The 24,558-nt window shown below is 37.9% G+C and overlaps 1 protein-coding gene across 1 annotated transcript in view; it reads right to left on the reverse strand.

Annotated features, from left to right (window-relative positions):
• The window catches only part of KIT (KIT proto-oncogene, receptor tyrosine kinase), a 198,920-nt gene that overhangs the window by 53,828 nt on the left and 120,534 nt on the right, over window positions 1–24,558 (reverse strand). Inside the window, exon 3 of the mRNA XM_074231582.1 lies at window positions 18,496–18,523. Within this exon, the coding sequence (XP_074087683.1) occupies window positions 18,496–18,523 (28 nt within the window). The remainder of the gene's footprint in view (window positions 1–18,495; window positions 18,524–24,558) is intronic.

The following is a 24,558-nucleotide window of genomic DNA, read 5'->3' on the forward strand; positions in this document are numbered from 1 at the left end:
GAGGAAAATAAAAACAGATAGTAAATAAATAACAATAATTCAATTTATTCTTTCCCTTTTAGAAAAAAAATATCAGTACGTTTTCTGTGAGGGAACATGGTCAGTGATATAAGACAGGGTTAAATTCAATACAGGGACTCTTCTAAATAGCTTGAGCTACTATATATATTTCAGGTAATTCAATTAGCTCTTTGCTGAGAGACACTTAAATGCATTAAGATTCAGTCAGGTAGCAGTCTGTTGCTGAGAAGCTCCAAATCAAAAAAGTCAACACATATGATAGAAAATTCAGCATCATTCCTTCGTTAACGAGGCTGCCATCCATTCTTCTTGCAGTCACCTACCTGCCCACCACCCCCAAATCCAGTCAATATGCTCCAGTCTATGGCTATATCTTCCTTTCCAAACCCAGAGATCACCTCACTCCTAGGCTACTTTCTGACTGGTTTTCCTGAAACATTTTCTACAAAATTCTTACCTCCCAAAAATCTATGCTGAATGTTCCCACAAAATCATGATGTCATTTCCCTCATTGTCTTTGGTGCCATCCCTTACAGGATAAAATTCCTACTTGCTTTGCTTAACATTCAAGGGCCTCAGCCATCTGGTGGCAATTATTTTTTTTTCAAAATTGATCAGAGGATAGGGATCTATATAAGAAGAATTCTGAATTTGGAGTGAGAGGGCCTGGCCTTGAATCCCAGCTCTGCTTCTTCTACTCTAAGTAACCTTAAACAATGACTTGCTCTGCCTGGGCCTTAGTTTCCTTAGCTATAAAATGACTGAACTGAGCTAGATGACTTCCAAGGGCTCCTTCTATGGCATGGTGCCATAGTATAATCTCATGGCACCCTTAGTTCTTGTCAAATGGTCCATTTACTATCCCCAGATCATGCCTTGCTCATTCCCATACCACCATGCCTTTATTTCCCCAACCAACAATGCCCTTCAACCTTCTCAATGATATCAAGGATGAAATCATGGACCATTCCATCTGAGAACCCTTCTCTCCATCATTCCAGGCCACAATGGTCTTCTCCCCTCCCCCACCCTCCCCTTCATCCCCCCACTCTTCCACATTCACTATCCATACGACTCATTTAGCACTTTAATCAACACTCTCACTCGACTAATTTTTGCTGGTTGACTACTGCACCTGTGTCTCATCTTATCGGCTGTCAGATACCCCAAGGCAAAAACCAGGGGTCACACTACTCTGCAGATCCCAGTCTGTGGACAGTGATCCATCCCAAATAGCAGGTGCTCAAAAATTTCCTTGTTTAATGAATAAATAATGAGAAAGGGCAGGAAGGAAAAGCCTCTAAATGCTAGCCGCTCTTATTATTATTGGTGACCTATCACCAGTATAATATGAATATTCCATGAGTAATCATAGGGAAACTGCTGGGCTAGAAAGAAAATGAAAATATAGAGTGACTACATGATGAAATCTGTTTAGAGATCACTACAGAATTTAAAAGTGGTCTTTACAGCAGCGAGCCTCTCTTCCTTCATTGGCAATTTAACTACCAGTTTTGTTTGGGAAAATAAATCATCTCCAGTCAATTCTCAATTGAGAAGGTAGTCATTCATATTACGCTTTGTTAGATATACCTATGATTGCGAGCTAGAAGCCTTTAGGATGGTGAGCAGTTCTTGGATCTCTTGCATCCCACATGTCTCTCATCATACCGAAGTTCTGTCTCTAAGGCTTCTTTCAAATGCTGATTTAATGAAATACATGTCCATGAATTCTATTTGGTGGGTTTATGAAGCAATGGTTTGCATGAGAGGGAAAAGGACCTCACCTATCTAGGGAAACTCTCCTTAGCAAACAAACTTCTTGTTTTTTTCCTTATGAAAAAAGAACCACGGGAACCATGCTAACAATAACTATATAAATGAAGATAACTTTAATGGCACCAAGAACAGGGTCAAATAAATAGGTGCCAATTTATTCAAGTCAGAACAAACACTTTCCCTTCCAGGTAACAAGACCTATTATCTAGGTCATCAGCTCCAATCCATTTGTTTGTTTGTTGTGTTTTGTTCTGGGTTGCCTTGTTTTGCTTAACTTATTTTGCAAATTATAATTTACAAGAATGAGAAGGTCAACCTAAATTAGGAATTAGATGGGATCTGTGGGTATCTATCTTGAAACAAATTTTATGAATAATCTTTTTAAACTTTTGTCTTGTATCACTAAATTTCCTCATGGACCTCTCCCTTCAGTTCTTCAGAGTAGAGGAAGAATTTTGCATTTTTCACACTCTATGATTGACAACTGATCAATGATAAATGATGAACCTTGAAGGCAGATTTTGATATTTCTTTGAGTCTTAGAAGCTGTTGGGCCCATACAAAGAAGGTACCCAGTCAACTCTTTTAATTGTAAAAAGGATAGGAGTGTGTAAGGCATCTGGCTTTTCCCAGGTTAAGCATACAACTGATATTAACTCTAAATACACGACATCATTGAATAATTGGCATATGGAACCAGGGAGTATGGTTCAATGTTGCAAAAATACACAGCATTTTTCCCCCTCCAATATATGTTGATTCCAACTTTCTTTCCACTTAAAAATGATTTTATCCAAATAAAATAAAATAAGAATTTAATTTAAATAGAGAAGCAATTTACATGGAGAAGGAACAAAGGGGGGGAAAAACCTACATAGAAACAACTATTCTAAATTGGGGAAGTGAAGAAGGAAGAACTGATTAAGATATGTTAGTGTGATTAAGGAACCCTCTTAATGTTAAGGTATCTAGTTCACCTACCCTTCACTTCCCATATTGTTCATAAATTTAAAGGTGGAAGGGTCCTTAAACCACAAGACAAAATAAAAAGCTGATGATTTGTACTGCATGAGGTTTTTGGTACACTTTCATATCCCCAGAGGGTGAACAAAACAAACATGAAGTTGGAAAATTTCTCACTAAGTGACAACTCACATGAGTTTCTAAAAACCAATGGATGACCCTGAAAACTGAACCAATTAGAAGTTTATGGACCCTAGGACAGTTCAAGTCACTTGTCCACCACTTTTAGGGTCCACAAAAGTTATGCAGCCAAAAAATAAATGGCGGAAATAAGTCAAATTTTGCTTAGATTGTACTTTGAAATACATTTTTAGCAATACATACAATTTCCTAATTATACAAACTAGTATCAAGAGTCCACAAGTCATGCAGCAAAAAAGGCATAAATAAGCCAAATTTAGCTTGGAATCCACTTTAAAATACATTTTTAGAAATATGTACAATTTCCTAAGTATACAAACTAGTTCAATTATATTCCTAGAGTAAAATACATACTTTATACCACTAGGGAAGTTAATGGTTCTTGTTCTTAGAGACATTGATTTTTCCTATAGCTTGGATGTTAAAACTTTGAGTTCTTAAACAACTGCATATAATTTCAAGTTCATAGGCATACCTGTCTTATTCACTGTAAATTTAAATGCTGAAGCTTATTAATGATTCTTAAATTAAATTTAAAATTTTTTTAATTTTTTAAAAATTACTGAACTTTCTGGGTCTATACCCTGAAGAGATTATGAAAAACGGTAACAACATCACCTGTACAAAAATGTTCATAGCAGCTCTGTTTGTGGTGGCAAAGAAATGGAAACTGAGGGAATGTCCATCAACTGGGGAATGACTTAACAAACTGTGGTATATGTATGTGATGGAACACTATTGTTCTATTAGAAACCAGAAGGATGGGAATTCAGGGAAGCCTGGAGGGATTTGCATGAACTGATGCTGAGCAAATGAGCAGAACCAAAAGAGCACTGTACAGCCGCCTAAGAGCAATGTGGGGGTGATGATCAACCGTGATGGACTTGCTTATACCAACCAACAGGCACAATTTGGGGGTATCTGTGACAGAGAATGCCATCTACATCCTGAAAAGAATTGTAGAGTCTGAACAAAGACCAAAGACTATTACATTTAATTTTTTTAAAAAAAGTTGTCTTATTATGCAATTCTGCTATATCTCATACCATATGTTTCTTCCTTAAGGATATGATTTCTCTCTCATCACATTCAACTTAGATCAATGCATACTATGGGAATGATGTAAAGACTAGCAAACTGCCTTCTGTGTGGAGGGGAGGGAAGCAAGATTGGGGGGTCAATAAATAAATAAATAAAAAGGAAACTAAATAAAAATGCAAACAAATAGGAAAAAATTACTGAACTTTGAATCCAAAGCTTACTATTTTATGTTTCCTATCAGTTCTCTGCTCAAAATACATTTTTTGGAGACTCAGCACCTAGATGGCACAATGGGTAGAACATTGGGCACATCCTGTCTCAGACACTAGTTGAGAGTCCCTGAATCACTTAACCTCAAGTCACTGAATCTCTTGAAACCTGGTTTCATGTGGAAAATAGGTAAGGGATAGATTTCATGGCCTCAAAGCTACCTTTCATTCCTAAATCTATTTATCCCCTTGATCCTAAACCCAATTCAAATATTTTTTTTACTGACATTAAAATCTCTTGCACCTCAACCACTCCAACTTCATGCCATTACCCCCCCCCTGCCATTTTATATCCAGGCAAATTAGACTAGACTGACTTCAAATACTGAGTTTCTTCCCTCATGTCTTTGTTTACTGTTCTATGAGCCTGAAATGACTTCCCAGGACCCAGTTCTCAAGGAGCAGTATCCTGAATAGGGGAGGGATAATGTCAAGGTCTGAAACATTGGGAAATCAGTCTTCTAGAGAGAAAGGGCCAAGTCCTAAACAGTCCTTTGAGAAGAAGACCCCTCATCCCCACCCCAGAAGCAATAAGGAATTGAGCTACTCTATGAGGATGAAAAGATTACAAATTTAGCCCTCCCTTACTACCAGGAGAGCAACTCCAACCTAACTTCTTACAGGAAGGAAACCAAGTCCCTAGGATAGTATCCTATATACAGTGCCATGAATGTATAGGACTCTGACTCAAAATGTGAGATCCAGTGTAGAAGGAGGAAGTCTCTACCAAAATTGTTTGACATTTGAAGCCCTAAACATTCTGCATCCAACCTCATTTTCCAAATCTATTTCACATTTCCAGGTTCCCTCTTGCACCTCACACCTCACTTCCAGACAAAGCATGGAATTATTATGAGTCAAATCCTATCTCTGACACTACCTTGGTCAAGTCACTTTCTTAACCTGTCAAAATCTGTTTCCTTTTCTGTAAATGGACAAATTAGATGGCATTTGAGGTCTCTTTCTCTGCTTTAGGGTTAAGATCTGATCTGCTGCTGTTCTTAGAATATAGAATTCCATCTCCTGGGAAAATCACCCTCACTGCCTATGCCTGAAATGATCTCCCTCCAAATCTCATCCTCTTGAAATCTCCAGGTTTCTTTAAGGCCAAGCTCAAATTTTGAGTCCTCACAAGACTACCTGAGTCTTCCATCCCAGAGTCTTTAATGCTATCTAACACATTCTGCAAATTCTTTTATACTTATTCTATTATGTATTTTCTATTGACTTATACATTACAAGTCTTCCTCTTTGTAGATTTTAAGTTCCTTCTAGCAGGATTGGTCTTTCATTTTGTCTTTGTGTGGGCAAACCAGCACCTAGGACAGAGCTCTTTACACATAGTAGGTGCTTAAGTAACCCTAGTAGGCTCCAATATGACTTTCACTACACAACTCAGAAGTGTTGTTCAAAAAAAAGTGTTTTGCAAACTATAAAACATGAACTATTTATTATGTCTATAATCCAGAGGTGGTAGTTTGATAGTTCTGCTATGCCTAAGTTGTTCTGAACTGACTGCTGCAAATAGGAATTTCTGGGCAAAATAGCATATGACAGAACCTTCATTATACAGATTAAAGTCCTTATCTGCTTCAAACACAACATCATTAAAACACACACAAGCCCATGAGACCAGGCCAGTAATAAATGTAAGTCTGTTATACTGATGCTATCTCATCTTCTTCTTAATCTTGTTTATGGGGCCATTCATTTTTTTATAAGGAAAAAAACCCCTCCTTATTCAATACTGTTTCCCATGCATCCCAAAGCAAACACAAATCAGAGAACTGAGGTTATCCAAATAGAATCATAGCAAGAGTGTTTGCATCAATTTCCCAGTCAAGAAAGATTATCTGGTCCTCTGATCTCAAACCCTACCCGGGCCCATTTTTCACATGCCATTCATGCTGCAGTTTCATCCTAGCCTTCTAAACTTTAAGGAATTCTATATATCCAGGCTCTTCAAAGCTTTATGAATGCCCTCTCACTATAAAACAGTCAAAATCTAAATGATGGTAAAAGAGAGACTTCAAAGGGGGATGGGTGGGGGCAAGAGAAGGACCAGCCACCACACATTCCTCTGTAAACAAAAATTTAAAAGAAGGATCCAATTTAATTCAAGAAGCATATATTAAGCATCTATTATATGGCAGATACTAGATATGTAAATACAAGAGTTAGGCAGATTTACATATTACTACTAACTGCCTTCTTTCAAAAGTTCTCAGAGACTTTTGGGGGGGGTCATGGATTCTTTTGTCAGTTGAGTGAAATCTATGGAACCCTTCTCAAAATAATGTTTTTAAATAAATATCAGAGTTTAGGAACAAATAAAGATGTAATTTTTTTCCATGAAAGTTCATGGATCTTCTAAAATCTATCAGCACTCCACCACCCACCAATCTCTCAGCCCTCCTCCACCCCCCACCCCAGTACCCATCTACAGGGGTAAAATACCTCGGTACTGGGGGGGATGCAACAGGTTAAATTTACATCTTTGTATTGACAATAACTAACAGTTTTGTTTCTGCTTTTCAGTTGTATCTTGACTCTTCTTGACCCCATTTAGGGTTTTCTTGGCAAAGATATTGGAGTAGTTTGCCATTTCCTTCTCCAGTTCATTCTACAGATGAGGAAACTTGGGCATAAGGCAGCACAGCTAGCGTGAGGCAGAATTTGAACTTGGGAAGATCAATCCTTCAGACTCCTGAACACTAATGGCTCCATCTAAGTGATCTGGCCACATAGACTAGGGTCACCCATCATCCCAGTACATCTCATCACAACACAGCAGAAATGTATTCCCATTTCCACTTCCTAGAATCCCTTGGCATCCTTCAAAGCCCATTCAAGAGCCACTTCCTTCAAGCAGGATAAAGAATAAGTATTTATTTAGACAGCACTTACTATGGTCTTGGACGCCTGTGTCTAAATTATCTCATTTCATCCTCACAACTATCCTATGAGGTAGGTGCTGTTATTTCCTTATTACAAGTGAGGAAACTGAGGCAGACAGACATTAAGTAACTTCTCCTTGGTCCCACAGTGCCTAAGTGTTTGTCTGAGACTGAATTTAAATTCAGGTCTTCCTGACTCCAGATCCAGAGTCTGAACCAGAATACAGAGCAACTCAGGCAGAACTGCCAGCCTCTTATTTCCTGATCTGATTGATCCTCTGAGACCCTCTCCTATTTCCTTACTACCAATAAACTACATACTGCTTTTATTTTTAATGAGTTTACATAGGTGCATATTGTATTCCCCCAATAAAAACTAAGCTTCTTGAGGAAAAGGGCTGTTCAACTTTTTTCTTTCTATCACCAGTATAAGGCAAAATGCCGAAAATGGAAGGCACTTAATAAATGCTTAGGGGGTTGACTGATTGATAGCCACACTTTTAATTACATTTTCTCAGTTTAAATTCACCACAGCTGAGGGATAAAAAACTTAAAAAGTAGAGACTGCTTTGAAGGCTACTGTTTCATAGCTCAGCCATAAAGTCCTTCAAATGAGTGAAGAACAAAAGACAGAGCCTAAACTGTAAAAGAAAATCTTTAATTTGCTTTGAGAAGTAGAAATGTCTTCATTTCTAAAGTATTTGAGAACGCACACTGTGAACCAGCATTTTGGATGGCAAGCTACCAACAAGCATTTTTTGGTTCTGTGTTTAGCCACAAAGACTCATGTTGGGGGGGGGGGGGGGGGATAGGGGTCCCAAAGACCAGGAAGCAACCTGGATTCAATACAAAGATTGAAAAATCAACTTTGTTGTATTCTATAAAGTCTGCTATATAGGAAGATGTAACTGTCTCCAAGATGAAAAATGAAACATTTTGCTTCCTTTTTGGGGTGGGGGGGGTTGACTTCTTCTAGCTGCCTATGCATCACTTGCAGGATTAAGGTCTCTAGCAAGGACCCTACTAAAGATGAGAAAGGAGGAAAAAAAAAGGAGGGAGAGAAAGAAAGCCAATGTTTAAAGGAAACAGGACTTCCCCTTTTCACTGTTCTGATCTCAAAGGAAGATATAGAAAGAAAAGCTTTCACTAACATTATGAAGCCAGTCATTCAGATTTCAAAAAAGATACATTTTAAAGAGTAAAGAAGAAAATTCACATGGACTATAACTATAGCATGCTCTCAATATGGCAGCATGGATCCATCCCTAGAATTGGAAAGTTGTTTCCCTCTTTTCTCTGCTTTTTCCTCCAAAAAGAGAAGGCTAACTGTAGACATTTATATTTCTTTGGGGGGTTTTAAAATTTCTGGAAAGCACTAATTGAAATCAAAATAGTATGATAAGAAAGGATGATTTTGGAGTCATCTTTGGTTTATCAACAAAGACAAAGAGGTCGTCTCTACCTAGGATGCTGGTGAGATAACAGTTCTTGACTTCTCTTTCCCCATTGATTTCCCTGGTCTTTCCAAGGGCAGCAGTGGGGAAGGCTCGACTCGGAACACAAAAGGAGGTGACATTGACTTTGTCTAGATCCAGTAACACAAACAGGAGGACCGTTCATTTCTGAGTCTGTTCTCATTAGGTCCCCACAGTCTGAGTGCTTCAGAAAATGTATCTTTGGCTGCTTCTTTCCAGGAACAGATGGATTTCAGCAAGATCCAGCAAAAAGACCCGGGGAACATAAACTGCTTTCTTGTTGGCATTTCCCAGAGCATGTGGCACTCATTGGGAAGCAAATCATGGGAGGAGAAGAGCATTTGTAAATTAACCGACCACCGGGTCTGTTTTCTCTCAAATGAAAATAGAGAGTCTTAAGCAAAATCAAAGTGTGTGTTCTCTCTCTTTGATTGGGGAGACAATACAACTTTCCTAAACTTGATCATTTCTCCCCTCTCCCCCCCAACCATATACATTCAATTGTCCAATTCTTGTGTTTACTGATGCCAACAGAAGGGACCCCCAAAACCTACAGGTTCATCTTACATCAGTGGTGTCAAAAATCAAATAGAAATAGGGCTGTTAAAGTGGACATCAAAATGCCTGCAAATTGCAGACTAACTTAGGAAAACACAAATTAGCATCATCTTTATTATTGTATTTTTTTTTCAGTTAAATGTTTCCCAATTACACCTTAATCTGGTTTAGATCACAGGTTGGATGTGCCTCTGATCTAAAGGGTTAAAAAATTTCTATTGACTAAGTACTTTTAGAAACAAACTAATAAGGGAAGCTAGGTGGCACAGTGGATAGAGTACCAACCCTGGAGTCAGGAGAACTTGAGTTTAAATCCTGCCTCAGGGACTTAATGTTTACTTAGGTGTGTAACCTTGGGGCAAGTCACTCAATCTCACTGTCTTGCAAAAGCCAAAAAATAAAACAAAATAACAAAAACTAACCTAAGACTTTTTATCTTTTAATGGGGTAATGGGGTCAAATGACTTGCTAGTAAATATTAAAATGTTGGGGCTGGATTTGAACTCAAGTTCTCCCATCTCCAGGGCCAATGATCTATCCACTATGCTACCTAACTACCTGCAATTAGAAACTCTTAAGGCAAACTTTCATTCTAAGACCTATGATCATCCACATTTTGGAAATGATCCAAAAATCACCTTCACCAAAATAAGTAACTCTCTGACTGCTAGGGTTTATACTCAGCATAGCTACAATTCTGTGCCATCTACCACCTTAATGGTTAAACCAGTACATTTCAATAATGGAAACCCTGAAAATCCTGGCCTTAAATAGGCTTGACAGATTAGGGAAATGGTTATTTTTCCCTATCTCCTATTTTTTGGGTAGACAGTACATTTTTTTCCATTTTATGTCATTTTCAAAATGACACCGTTTTTGCAGCAATAATGCAGCTGTTCAGAGGGGAAAATAAAAACAAAAGCAGAGGGGCATATTTTTTTGGAGAAGCTAGGGGATTGAAGGTATTTTTTAAAGTTATAAGCAGCTATTTTTGTCCTCTACCTGTCTCTTCTCTGGACAACCCCAACTCCCCAAGCAAGCTCAGCTAGTGGAAGAGTATCAGGTCCCTGGCCAGTGTGAAGGGACTGTTGTTTATCTGCTGCTCCTGTCTGGTCCCCCAGGTGTTGAAACAATCAAATAAGGAAAGTAATGCACTTTGGAGCAAAAACCTATTACCCATGAAGAGGACACTGAAGTTTTTAGAAGGGCAAAAAATGATCTTTTATCAGTACTGAATAGATCAATTTAAAGTTGGAAAAGTCCCTTGGAGGCCATCCTTTACTACTCCCACATTTGACAGGAGGAAAATGAGACCCAGAGAGATCCAGTGACTTGGACAAAGTCACTCTCATAGAGTCTGGATTCTACTCAAAGTCTTCTGAAGCCAAATTCAGTGGCACTCTCTCTAGCACCTCAAAAAAATTCAAGTATGCGACAGTGTACATGAGATGCATGTTATACAGAGATTATATGTAAACCAAATTCCAGAAGTCAAATTTTAGTCTTATAGGGAAGATGAAAAGATTAAACAACTTAACTCTAGGGGCATTGGTAAAAACTTCCCATTCTCTGTATATACTTTTGAACAGTAATTAAGGATTGTTCTTAAAACTGATAGTTTTAAATATAATGATACTTTTTAATAGCAGTTAGTTTTTATGTTCTTTGGGGGTTCTTAGGCTTCCAAAAATGACTCTGGCAAAAGAAAAGAAAAACATCATAACTGAATGGGCTAATTTTGTCAAAAAGGATTTCTTCATTAGTTTAGAATATGCATGCTCAAAAATCATTGTTAAGAAAATTGTCAATTCATCCTAATTTGGTGTTGACCATCCCTTTTTTCACCTCTGAGATGTTTGACAGCCTGGGTCATTGGGAGACCAGGTGGCACCATGGAAAGAAAGCTGGATTTTAAATGGGCTGTAGCACACTTACCTACATGATCCTGACCAAAGGTCACCTCATCTTACTGGAACTATTTCTTCCTTCATAAAAAGAGAAGGTCTGTTGACAAGAGCTTGAAGGTCCCTCTCCAGTTCTTGATTAATATCTCTATGAATCCAAACTAAAAAATTTCCACTAGGGCAAGGGTTGCCATCCTTTTCCATACCAAGTTACAGTCTCTCCCTTCTCTAGGAGGAGACATAATGATGGGGAAAGAGTCCAAAATACTATCTATGACTAATAGGTTGATTCTTTAGGCTTTAGATGCCCTCCCATCTGTCATGGGCCTCCCTCAGGTTCAACCAATCTGTGGCTCTTTTTCCTATCTTTGAGTTCAAAACTTCCTGGCTAACATTTGCTTCCTTGCCAAATTCATGGATTCCAAAATGGGTAACAATGGCAACAAGTCCTATGAGTTTGGGAATAAGAGAGATAGAAAAGGTAAAGGGCCAGGTGGTCAAGGGACATCTTTTAACAGTAACAGAATTTCAGATTGGGGGGGGGGATATCTAATGCAAACTATACGCCCAAAATAATCTCCAATACAACATAAGAGACAAGTCATTTGGAAAACCTTCAATAAGGGAAAACTCCCTACAGATGCCCCCAAGCAGCTCCTTCCATAATCATAAGGAAATTTTTCCTTGAATCAAGTCTAAATCTGCTCCTTTGCAATTTCCACCCATTATTCCTAGTGTTTTTTGCCCATCTGGATTAAACTAAACAATTGAATCACTCCCTCACGTGACCATGTTCTGGGTTCTTAAAAACACTATTCCATACCAACCCCCCCCCCCCAAGTCTTAGCTTCTTCTGGCTAAACATCCCCATCCCTTCCATATATCCTCATTGGCACAGTCTCAGATGGCAGTAGACAGCAACTGTCACAAGAACATGGAAAGGGTATATTTGGTGATAACCAGCCAACATGCCACTGAAAATCTAACCAAGTGCCAACTGAAGCATGACATCAGCTGCCAATTGGCTGGAAGAATAGCTAATGGTTAGAGAAGGCACTTTTAACTCCCACACCCCATATCACAACTGGTTCCAGGCAACAGGACCAAATAAATTAACATATATAAAGTGCTTTACAAACTTTAAGGAGTTATAGGAATGCTGGCAGTAGGTTGTTGTGGTGGTGGTCCTTTGTTTTCAAAGGGTGTGGTCTAGACTCCGAAGTGACCGGGTTAAGTGAGGCACTAGTACAAAGAGCCTCATTCTCTCTTCCAGAGTCATCAAAAACCAATGGACAAGACAAAAGGCAATAGACATGCAGTGATTGACCTTGACTTCCTTGATGGTTGACCAAGCTCTACAAGACCTGCTTCAATGACCTTCATGGCCATTGAAATAAATTGCTCTCATCCTGCCAATGGAAAGTCTTCACATACTTGAGGTAAACATCCTTTAATCCACTGACAAGTTTGAAGCTTGTCAGCTACCTTCAAATTTGATTTATTTTGAGACCATTTGGGGGGGGGGGGGAGGGAGCAATATTGAGCTTCTTGGAGTCACAGGTGAGAGCTGAATGATGGGCACAAAAGATAGATGAGCAGACCTGGAAAGGGCTCAGAGCAAGCCCTCACACCAGAGTACTAGTCCGCCCAGAATACTCCATACACCCCTAGCTATTGGTATTATTATTATAATGCCTATTACTTAAGACTATGAAAAACAGCATTCATTACAAAATCTCATCAACACTACAATTAAAGGAGCTCTCTTTGAAGGTACACCTGCCCCTCCCTTCCATTCCCATTTTGGGCAGAAGAAATAGAAGATGTTATTAGTTAGTTAGGTTCTTAAGCTATATGGTTAAGATACAAAAAGTCACCAGAAATAGTTTTTCAAGATTTAGAAAGGTCAAACTAGATAAGACTAGGCAAATGACCTTGATCAAGAATAAGGCGAGTGATTTATAAGTAAACATCCATGCCTTTCTCCAGTATGCCATGGTTTGGTACCTCTGCGGAGGGCAGCTAAGTGGTACAGTGAATAGAGTCCTGGGCCTAAAGTCAGAAAGATTCATGGTCCAGAGTTCAAATCCAGCCTCAGACTTTTGCTAACTTTGTCACCCTGGTCAAGTTGCTTAACCCTACTTTGTCTCAGTTTACTCATTTGAAAAATGAAGTGGAGAAGGAAATGGCAAACCAGTCTTGTATCTTTGCCAAGAAAATTCAAAATGGGTCATTGAAAGTTGGACACAGTTGAAAACAACAGAATCTGACTCTCCTCACTTTCACAATAGCATCAAGTAGTTTCCCTTTTCTAATCTAGTCTCTAAAGATCACCAAATCAATATATCAATAATCAGTCAATAAGTGTTTAAATCATTGCTATTAAGTTCTCAGACTGACATTTGAAGCCCTTCATAAAAATCATGCTTCCAGTTATTTTTGCAATCTTTTTTTTCCACACACTTCAATCCAAACTAGCAGTTCCCTCTCCATCCTACCTCTTTCCTGCCTCTGGTCCCTGAGCACTGATCATCTCCCTCCTCTCCCCTCACCATTTCTAAAATATTTTCCCTTCCACACCTCCTCACCTGTGGTGGAAGCATAGACCAATATCTTATTTGATACACTACTAAGATACAACTTCAAATGGGTATATGACTTAAGATATAAAAAGTGCACATCAGAAAACAAATGAAATAATCAAGGAAATTACTTGTTAAACAATGGTTAGGGGAAAAGTTGGTTTGGTTCACAGGAGGTAAAATGAAAAATACTGATTATAAAAAAATTAAAAAGTTTTTGCAATAACAAAATCAACTAAAATTAGAAAGCTGGTAGATAAATGGAGGGAAAGCTTTGCCATAAATTTCTCTACTAAAGACTTCATTTCTCAAATATCTAGGGATCTGATTCAAAATTTATACAAATGACAGCCATTTTCAAGTTGATAAATGAACAAAGGATATAAACAAATACTTTTCAGAGGAAGAAATCCAAATTTTCTATAGCAATCTGAAAAAAAAATTTCTGTCTCTAATAATTAGAGAAATGCAAATTAGAACAGCTGAGTATACTACCTCAAACCCATTAGATTGGCAAAGTTGAGAAAAAAATGAAAATGACATGCTGGAAGGGCTATAGGAAAACAGGTTCATTAAGGTTCTCTTGGCATAGCTATGAACTCATCTGCCCATTCTTGAAAGCAATTAACACCAGAAAACTATTAATTGCATGCTCTTTGACCCAATAGGGTAGCTACTAGGTCTATACCTCAAAGAGATCAGAAGAAAAAGAAAAAATCTTTGGTAGTTTTTTTTTTTTTGTGATGACAAATAATTTAAAAGTGAGGGGGTCTCTTTCAGTAGGGGAATATCTCAATAAATAATAATATATGAATGTGATGGAAGATTATTGAACTCTTTGGAATGATGAAGGGTTTCAGAGAAATCCTGGAAGATTCCTATGAACTGAATGATGCAGAGTGAAGTAAGCAGAACCAGGAGAGTGATTTATACGTTAAGAATTGTGTTGTAAAGACAAAGAACCCTGAAAGACTTAGAAATTCTGATCAATACTATGTGACCAACTACAATTCCAGGAGACTGAAGATAAAACATGTTTGTTACCCATTTCCTAAAAGAGAACTGACCAAAGTGGGTATTTACTTCTCTAGACAGCTTTGTTTTTCTTGCTTTCTCACTGAGGGAAATCAAGGTAGAGGGAAAGTAGGTGGAAGAGAGATAAGATAGATCTTCATTTGAAAAAAAATTTGATTTAATAAAATAAATGAAAAATAAAGATATCTAGTTTCCTTCAAGAGTCAACACAAGAATCTTCCTGATTCTTCTCCTGCTGCTGCTTTTCTTTCCCTCCATTTTAAGTGCTCCCTCCCTCCTGAAATCACTTTGTATTTCCATACCTGGATATATGTTGTATCATTTCTGCCCACAGTAATAGAAGTCCTGAGGACAGGGATAGTTTCTTTTTTGTTTCTGAATTCCCAGCACTTAATATTTGTTGAGGGAGAAGGGGAGAAAGAAAGGAAAGAGAACATTTGTGGCCACTCAAACCTCCTCATTTTACAAAATAGGAGGACTGAGGCCTGGAGTTGTTACTGCCAAAGGTTACCCAGATGGGAAATGACAGACCAGCATCCAGGACCAGATTTCCATTTGCAAAGTCAACAATCTTAAATGATTGTGATGTAGTGACAAAAGGCATCAATTAAACTTTAAAAATAAAAAAATAAATTTTGTAGAATCAAACTGATAAAATTCATTGTTTTATGTAACTATACTATTATGGGTACTAGTGTCATTCTGTATACTATAGATTCATGCATTCTATATTAGATAGAATCTGTTCCAAACACAAGCAGTCCTATTGTCAAAATCTTGCCTGTATTAAAACCCAGAAAGAAATCTAAAGACCTTGAAGCCACATCAAGATGAAAGGAAGGAGGAAGTGGATGTTAGAATCAAGCAAGAAGAAAAATTGGCCAGCATTTGGATGGACAATTTTAAGTTAACCTAGCCAGAGTTGTTTTTTTTTAACATTCAACAGATGTTAAGACAATTAAATTATACTATCCAAAAGTTTAAAGGAAAGGATTGTTGGGGTTTTTCCCTTATTTTTCAAATATGAAGCAATAATCTGGAAATAGGAAAAAAATGACTAACTCAAGGAAAACATCTTTGGGAATGTGAACATCATCCTCATGCTATTCTCTTCCCACTTGATACCTGAAACATCCTCGTAGGACACAGTGATGGAGACAACATTTTTGGAATTTTCAAAATTATCACATATCAAAGGAAGTAAAACACAAGTAAATAAATTCTCAAAAAAGTCTTAGGGTCTCTTTGTTTTGACAAAAAAGAGCTAAATACATTATAGAATTATTATAAATTAGACTTAATCTGACTTCAAGGGTATCTATTCAGAACCTGGCAAGGCAGAATTTAAATAAACACACAATTAAAATCCAAGCACATCACAAGAGTAGAGCTGGATTTAGAGTCAAGGACCCAAGGACCTGAGAGGACCTGTGACACTCATTTTCTGGATAGTTGATCTTAAATCTCCTAAGGTCATTTATAAAATGGACTCCAGGACCTCTCTAAGGTCCATTCTACCTCTCCATCTATTATAGTCCAACAAACCTAATACTCCAGGCCTCCCACTGATCCTTTCCCCTATAAGTGTCGGGCATCTTCCAAAAGGAACCCTAACCTGAAAATGTTGAAAATCCATTAACCAACTTTGCCAGAGTTCTCTATCTTGGAAGTGAATGCAAACCTGCAAAAACAGATTTTCTTTAGTGATCAAATCTGCCCAGCTTTTACACATAGAATTTGGCCTAACACTGGGTTTCCCTGTCAAACCCTGGCAGCCACTCATATGGGTACAGACTTCTCAATTCCCTAGGCTTTCTAAAGTGTAAAATTTTGCAGCATCCACCAGTCTTAGCTACAGTGATTCTATCAATGACACTAGATTACAAATGAAACTTCTCAAGCACATCTGAACTAAAACTGGTAAGATATACCACGTCTTACTTAGAACACCCTCAATGCTTCTTCTTAGAAGCCATATTTCAGGAAACACACCTCTATGGTCAGTTTAAAAATACTAAATTAGTAGCAAATGTTTTACTTAGATTAGTCTTAAAAATGTGCTTTTTTTAAAAATCAGATTTCTAAACTGGTAGTCCAATAAAAAGTCCCAAAGTTGATTTTATAGTCAATTTGAATAAACCTCATAGAATATAACTAGATCAAAACAATTAGATTGGTTTAAAAGCACACTAATGGACAAAATTAGCTTATTCAAATTTGTTTCTGCATTTATCAGAACTCTAACTGGTCAATTTGCTTAATAGGCTTTCACTCTTCTCTTAAATTTTTCTTTAGTGACAATCACTCAAAAAAAAACCACATTAAACCTGCTTCCATTTTCAAAAAACAACAACAAAAAAAAAAACCCAAACCATTAAAGATCAGCACAGGATTGAAATTGTTTCTTCTCAATCTCTTTGTAGAAAACAAAAATAAATCATTTCTGCAAGAATTCTATTATCATCCACTATTTTCCCAGATAAAAAATGTTTCCAATCTATTTCTCAAGAAAGCTTTGCTTTTTCATTGTATAGAATAATGGGCATTCCTAAGGGGGGGAGGGGAAGAGCCATTCCAAAATTGTAGCCTTTTACTATGTAATTTAAATCAATGACCAGTTGGAGGAAACTCAATTGAGGAAGGAAATTTAGTATTTTTGGAAATCTGAATTAATATTATGTCAAGCCCTGGCAGTATTTTTATCAAATGACTATAATTAGAGATATGCAAATTTTTCTCCCTGACAAAAGCCAAAGGAGGAAAAAAAGCACCTAATTGGTTAATGATGTTATCCTCGTTAGGCAATATTAAAAACATACATGTGGTTCAATACTTTTAAATCTAGAAAATATTATCTTTAACAGAACTCAAGAAACATTATTCTAAATCAATCCATTGTATCAAAATCATTTCGAGATTCCCCTCAGAAGCACCTAATTCCAAATATCTTTTCTAGTGTCTAGATTATTTAATAACAATTTTAATAATGATATAGAAAAATATATAAATATCAATAGTATATAATAACTTTGAGACATGCAAAAAAGCATTTCCTACCATAACCCTGTGAAACAGGCACCATTATTATCCCATTGTAAAACAAGAAAATTGAAGGTCAAAGTTATATAGATGGTATCTGAATTCAAACTTGGGACTTCTTAAGACACTTTCTGACCAACCTCACCCTTATGCACCTAGATACTGTGGTTACAAATATAAAAAATCAAATACTCCTGCCCTCAAAAAGCTTTTATATTTTGCTAGGAGTATCTAACATGTTCACAGAGAAGTAAACAGAAAAGATACATTAAAAAACAAAAAAAAAGTGATGGGGGGGGCAACAACCAGGGGCCTTGAAGGGAGGGATGATGGATCTAAAAAATGGAGTTGACACAAGAGCATTCCAAGTAAACGACCCCTACTTGGGGGGAATAATACACAAATATTCTGGATAAGATTGTGGAGGCCTTTCAATGCCAAAAGAGAAGACGTACTTTACACCAGAGTCAACCAGAGTCTTCAGACAAGGTTGACAGATGATTATCATAAGCTTAATGCCAGTCAATCTGAAGGGTTGTGCATGAGAAGGTTGTTTTCCTTCACTGCTTACCATTTTATCATTTTCAAATTCCCATCTATCATTTCTTCTTTATTAGCTTCCTTAGTATAATGCTATGTCTGATCATGTTTTCAAGATGGTGCAAGGAGCTAGTCTGGGCTCTACCCAGAGAGTTCAGCCAGGTAGCCCTGAGGAAGTTCCCAAGACCTACCTGCCCTAGGGAGGTTCAGCCACTTCAACTGGGAAAAAAAAAAAAAAAGAGAAAATTGGACTAAGCAATCTCTAAGGTCCTTCATTATAATCCCTTACGTTCCAGAAGAACTGTTGGCTTTTAACCAAATTTAGACAGTAAAGGTAATCAAACCACATCCACTTCTTCAACTCAATTTATGATTATCTACTATTTTGAAATGTGGTCAAAGAAAAACCTTTTCTGATGCAAGATAGATAGCAGGGAAGGAGGAGTATCCTGGGAGGTGAGGGAAACCAACCACAAAACAAAGAGTCTCTAGGTTAGAGATGGTCTGGGGAGGACAGGGGAGGTCAGAGTTACTAAAACAAGGTTGTCTCACCACCTGTAAAATACAGTTGTCTCCTGGGGTCAGAGAAGGAAAACATAACAAGCAGACGACTAAAAACTTATTGTAGTTTTAGACTCGGAATGCTTTGCCCAGATTCCTGACACCTGTACCAGCATTCAATGAATACAACTCAACTCCAACTTCAACATGGATAAGTTGAGGCAAAAGAATCTCAGTGAGGAACAGTACAAGTAGCAGTGTTTAAAGGTGTATGGTTGGAGGGCCCTTAGCCCTAGCCACAGTGGCTAAGAGCACTGACCCTGGAGTCAGGAGTAACTGAGTTCAAATCCTCCTCAGACACTTAATAATTACCTAGCTGTGTGGCCTCGGGCAAGTCACTTAACCCCATTTGCCTTGCAAAAACCTAAAAATAAATAAACAAACAAATAAATAAAAGTGTATAGGTTGTTGAAATGCATAGCATTTAGGGAAATGGCCAAATAAATTATAATTTTTGAGCACAATGGAATATTACTGTGCTGTAAGAAATGAAAAAAGAATTGATCCAGAGCAAAGTGGGCAGAACCAAGAAGGCAATTTTCATAAGTAAAGACAAGCAACTTTGGAAGATTTGAGAACCCTGACCAATGCAATGATGAGTGACCAATACAATGACCAAGCTCAAAAAGTGGAGGAATTATGATGCAAGAATAATTTTTGATGTGACCAATCTGGAAATATGTTTTGCTTGAAAGTTAGGTATTTGTAACAAAGGGTTTTGTTGTGTGTTTATTATTTTATTCAATGGGGGTTGGGAAAAGAAAGGAAACAAAATAAATGCTTCTTAAATGAAAAATAAATGGTGCTTGCTAAAAATCAAAGTTGGGTTTCATGGAGGGAATAGTCTATTAAAGAGAAAACCTAGCAAAGCATAAACTATGAAGCAAGGAATCCTATCAAAATGCTTTAAAAGTTTTCTTTCTAGCCAATACTGACAAAGTCCAGGCTTGGTGGCCTTTTCTCATCCTCATCCTCTGACCTTCCTGTAAACATTTGACAATATTGGCCATTACTTCCTTCTTAATACTCATCAGTCTGACCACTTTTTGGATCTCTTTTATTGACTCCTCTTCATTTGCCTATCCCAGTTTCTTTCTCAAAAACTCTACTCCAGTTTTGACAATCTTTTCTTCTCTACTACCCTTCTATTCCCATGTTTACAATTATCATTTTTCTATCTCCTAATTCATCTCTCCTTTCCCAAGTCCTACAATTCCAACTGCCTACTGGAGAGCCCCATCTGGACATCTGTTCACCACTGGTGCCTCTAACTCAACAGGTTTAAAATGGAAAATCATGCTTTCCTCCTTCAAAAACAAACAAACCAAAAAAAAAAATCCCCCCAAAACAAAAAAACCCTATTCTTCTAACCTTCTTTTGTCTGTACCATCTTCCTAGTCATTCAGATTTTTAAAAGCTTATCATTTTAGACTCTTTATTCTTCCACTACCTCCCTATGCATTAGCTCACAGGATCCAATTAGCGTCTAAATCCTATTATCCCAGTATTCTATCAGCAACCTGGAGTTCAGATGCTCACCTTGCCTCATCTGGACTATTACAATAATAGTCTCCCAGTGGTTCACCTGTCTCCAAGTGTCAAAACTAACCTTCCTAATGCACAAAATCTGGCCATGTTACTACACTAGTCAAAAACTGCCAGTGATTCTCTACTGCAGATATATTAAATGAGCCTCTCTTGAAGGCACTGAACATAGGTTTCAAACATCCATGGTACAGATGCAAAATCATAGGCCTCCATTCACCTCCCCAGGCTGGTTCAAATTCCATCTCTTTTATATGTGAGACTTTAGGCAAGTCACTTAATTATCAACCTCAGTTTCATCTGTAAAATGAAGTTATTAGACTTGATAAATGGCCTTTACAGTCCCTCCCAGCTTTAAATCTATAATCTTATGTTCTATCATTCCAGACTATGTAGACTATGTTACTTCAAATCTTCAAATTCTTCACCCTAAATTAAAACTACTACTAATATACTAAAAAAAGACCTGCACATCTACAGAACTCTTAATTCCATGAATTTGTATAAGTTGTTTCCAATGCCTAAGACCACAAAACCTCTATAATCTGTCTCTTAAAATCTTTTCTTGTCCATGGCAAAATAACCTTTAAGGACTTCCCTATGTGCTAGGAATATTAGGAAAAGAAAACAAAAGTTTCTACCCCAAAAGAGCTTTCATTCTTAGTAACAGGGAGTTGGGAAGAAGTCCACACCATGTAGTTTGAGGGAAAAAGAAAGCACCAACAAAATTGGGAAAAACTTCCTGTACAAAGTAATACCTGACAGATGAGGAGATCAAAGCAATCCATAGCCATATGAAAAAATGCTCTAAATCATTAATTATTAGAGAAATGCAAATTAAAGCTTCCCTGAGGTACCACCTCACACCTCTCAGATTGGTCAGTATGACCAGGAAGGATAATGATCATTGTTGGAAGGGTTGTGGGAAATCTGGGACACTATTACACTGTTGGCGGAGCTGTGAACTCATCCAACCCTTCTGGAGAGCTATTTGGAACTATGCCCAAAGGGAAACAAAAATGCATATACCCTTTGACCCAGCAATATCACTACTGGGTCTATATCCTGAAGAGATGATGAAAAGGGTAAAAACATTACTTGTACAAAAATATTTATAGCAGCCCTGTTTGTAGTAGTGGCAAAGAATTGGAAATCAAGTAAATGTCCTCCAATTTCTATTAGAAACCAGGAGGGATGGGATTTCAGGGAAACCTGGAGGGATTTGCATGAACTGATGCTGAGTGAGATGAGCAGAACCAGAAAAACGCTGTACACCCTAACAGCAACATGGGGGTGATGATCAACCTTGAAGGACTTGCTCATTCCATCAGTGCAACAATTGGGGGCAATTTGGGTCTGTCTGCAAAGGAGAGTGCCAGCTGTATCCAGATAAGGAGCTGTGGAGTTTGAACAAAGTGCAAGGACTATTCCCTTTAATTTGGAAAAAAACAGATATCTTATTGTCTGATCTTGATACCTCTTAGACTTCTTGTTTCATCTTTAAGGATATGATTTCTCTCTCATCACACCCAATTTGGATCAAGGTACAACATGGAAACAAAGTAAAGACTGACAGATTGCTTTCCGTGGTGGGGGGGAGGGAAGTAAGATGGGGGGGGGATTGTAAAACTCAAACAATATCTTTAATAAAAATAAATTAAAAAAACAAAAAAAAAGTAGTATCTGTGAAGAACCTGGAAGTAAGGTTGGGATTCTGAGAGGCAAAGAAAAGAAAGGTGCACACTCCACAAATGGAAAAGAAAGAGGGATGTAGTCCTCAATTTATGCAGCAGTTAGAAATTCAAATGATTGGACTATCCTGTGATTTTTGAAGGCATTAAAGGACAGACTGAAGAGCTTGCATTTTTATCTGAAAAGGATTAGGAAAGTTCTTCCTTAGGCAAGGAAGAAACCTGTGCTTTGGGATAGCTACCTGGAAAACTTGTGGAAGACCCATTGGTCAAAAAATTCCAAGGGACAGGGAGACCAGTTGTGAGGCTATTACTCAAACTGTCCAGCTAAGGTCAGACCTGAGTGAAGAAAAACTATTATGATGTGTTTCTAACAGAATGGTAATTATGACTTGAACTGCAGTAGTAACTGTATGGGTAAGAGGATGGATGCATGGGATTTTGCAGGGGCAGAATCAATAAAACTTGATAAATTATGGGATATAGAGGATGCACAAAGAGAATCAAGAATGACTACGTGAACTCAAGTGACTAGGAGGTTAGTGGCATCGTCAACAAAAAGTGGCAGGGGTGGTTAGGTGGCCCGGTCCTGGAGTCAGGAGTACCTGAGTTCAAATCCAGCCTTAGACTCTTAATAATTAAAAAAAATCTAAAAATTTTTTTTTTAAAAAGTGGCAAGTTTGAAGAATTGAAAGGTGGAAATAAACAGTTCTAGTTGATGGAATATTGAATTTGCAATTCAATGGGTGAGTCATCTGGAAGGAATTGGCCAACAAGAATCATCTAGACAGGCTAGCGTTCAACAGTCAGGGTTTCAGATATGTAATATATAACATTCATGGGAGTCATCTGCCATGAGATAATCACCCCCCAAAATGGATAAGACCTCCATTCAGCTGGCCATGTGTGTGAGGATGTCATGCCATCACTCAATAAAGTCTAGTGGCATCCCGATCCTCTATTTCAATAAAATCCAATGACTCCCTATCACCCCCAGAAACAATTATTAATTCCTTCATTTGGTGTTCAAAACCCTTCATGATTTGTCCCACTCACTCTGAAAGACATCCAGTCTTTTATCTTAAACCTCCCCCACTCACTCTTCTCTGTAGTGTGACAAAGGCATCCTTGTTGCTCTTCCCTAACTGTCCTCCATGCATGGGAATGTCCTTGTTCCTCATTTCTTCTTGACTTCTTTCAAAGACCTAGATAAAATCCCTCTTCCTAGGAGAAGTCTTTCCTAATACTTTCTGAGGAAAACTTTTCCTACACTCTTATTTCAAGTGTCTTTCCTCAATCAAGAATTTCCTTTTCATCTTGTTAATAACTTGTGGCACATATTTTTTGCATATTGTCTCCTCAATGAATGAGGCTCTTTAAGTCACAGGAAGGATGTCTTTTATCTCAGACATTCTCCTCCTCCTCTTCCTCATCATCATCATCAGCCTCATCCAAACCAGGTTCTCCTCCTTTTATCAATTTCTCCCTACTACTCCATCCTTCTAGAAAGCCTCTTTTAAAAAAAAGCGAAGTCAATGAATTTTAACTTGACTGAACCCTCTGCCACATTCCCATCACTGGAGACACTTGTTTAGGACATACCTGATTTGGGGATCACTTTGGCTCAGGTTGAAGTTTTGCTCTGCCCTGTTACATTTCCACTTGCCCTCTCGTGTCACAGTCTCCTTCCTCTTGGGGTCAGTGCCACCCCATTAGTCAGCCACAGAAGGGCAGAGCTCAGTGGTTAAAAGCAGCGCCCTTTTTCCATCTCTCCTCTCCATCCTTTGAAGATCTGCCATGTCCAGGGCAGTCACCTATTTGTTCAGTTATCACTAGAGTTTAATCGGCTAGGATTCCTTGTGGGACAAGTCCTCCAGTCTTATTCTCAAACCGTTCAGATCAACTTTGGGATTGATTCTCTGCAGCTCACTCCATGACTTTGCATATGCAGCTCTGCTTGGTCTCAACTTTGTGGAACAAGATGTTCCTACACAGGTACCCCCCCCCCCATCCAACCCCTCAAACCCTGCCCTTTCCAGTTTCCTTTTGTTTGCTATCTTACTCTATTAGATTGTAAACTCCTTGAGAGCAGGGACCATCTTTTTCTTATTTGTGTCCTCACCACTTAGCAGATGACCTGAAATAGTAAGCTTTTTAATAAATGCTCATTGAATTAAACTGAAGTCTACCTTTTAGGAAGAGAAAGGATTCCAGACAGCTGCATCTCTGATAAAAGAGGAACCTATGTGTGTCAAGAACCTCAATGCAGCTACTTGGAACACTCATCAAGATTCTTAAATAATGATTTAAAGTAAACACATGTTGAAAAACTCTTTGTTTACAAACAACTCTAAGAAACTTAAGAATTTTGATCAATGAAATTAAAGCCTGAATTGTAGAGAACTGGTGATAAAATACTTAACACCTCCTCCCCCACAAAAAAGAAACACATTTGAC

This window comes from Macrotis lagotis, chromosome 3 (assembly GCF_037893015.1).
Source record: "Macrotis lagotis isolate mMagLag1 chromosome 3, bilby.v1.9.chrom.fasta, whole genome shotgun sequence".
NCBI classification, from domain to species: Eukaryota; Metazoa; Chordata; class Mammalia; order Peramelemorphia; family Peramelidae; genus Macrotis; species Macrotis lagotis.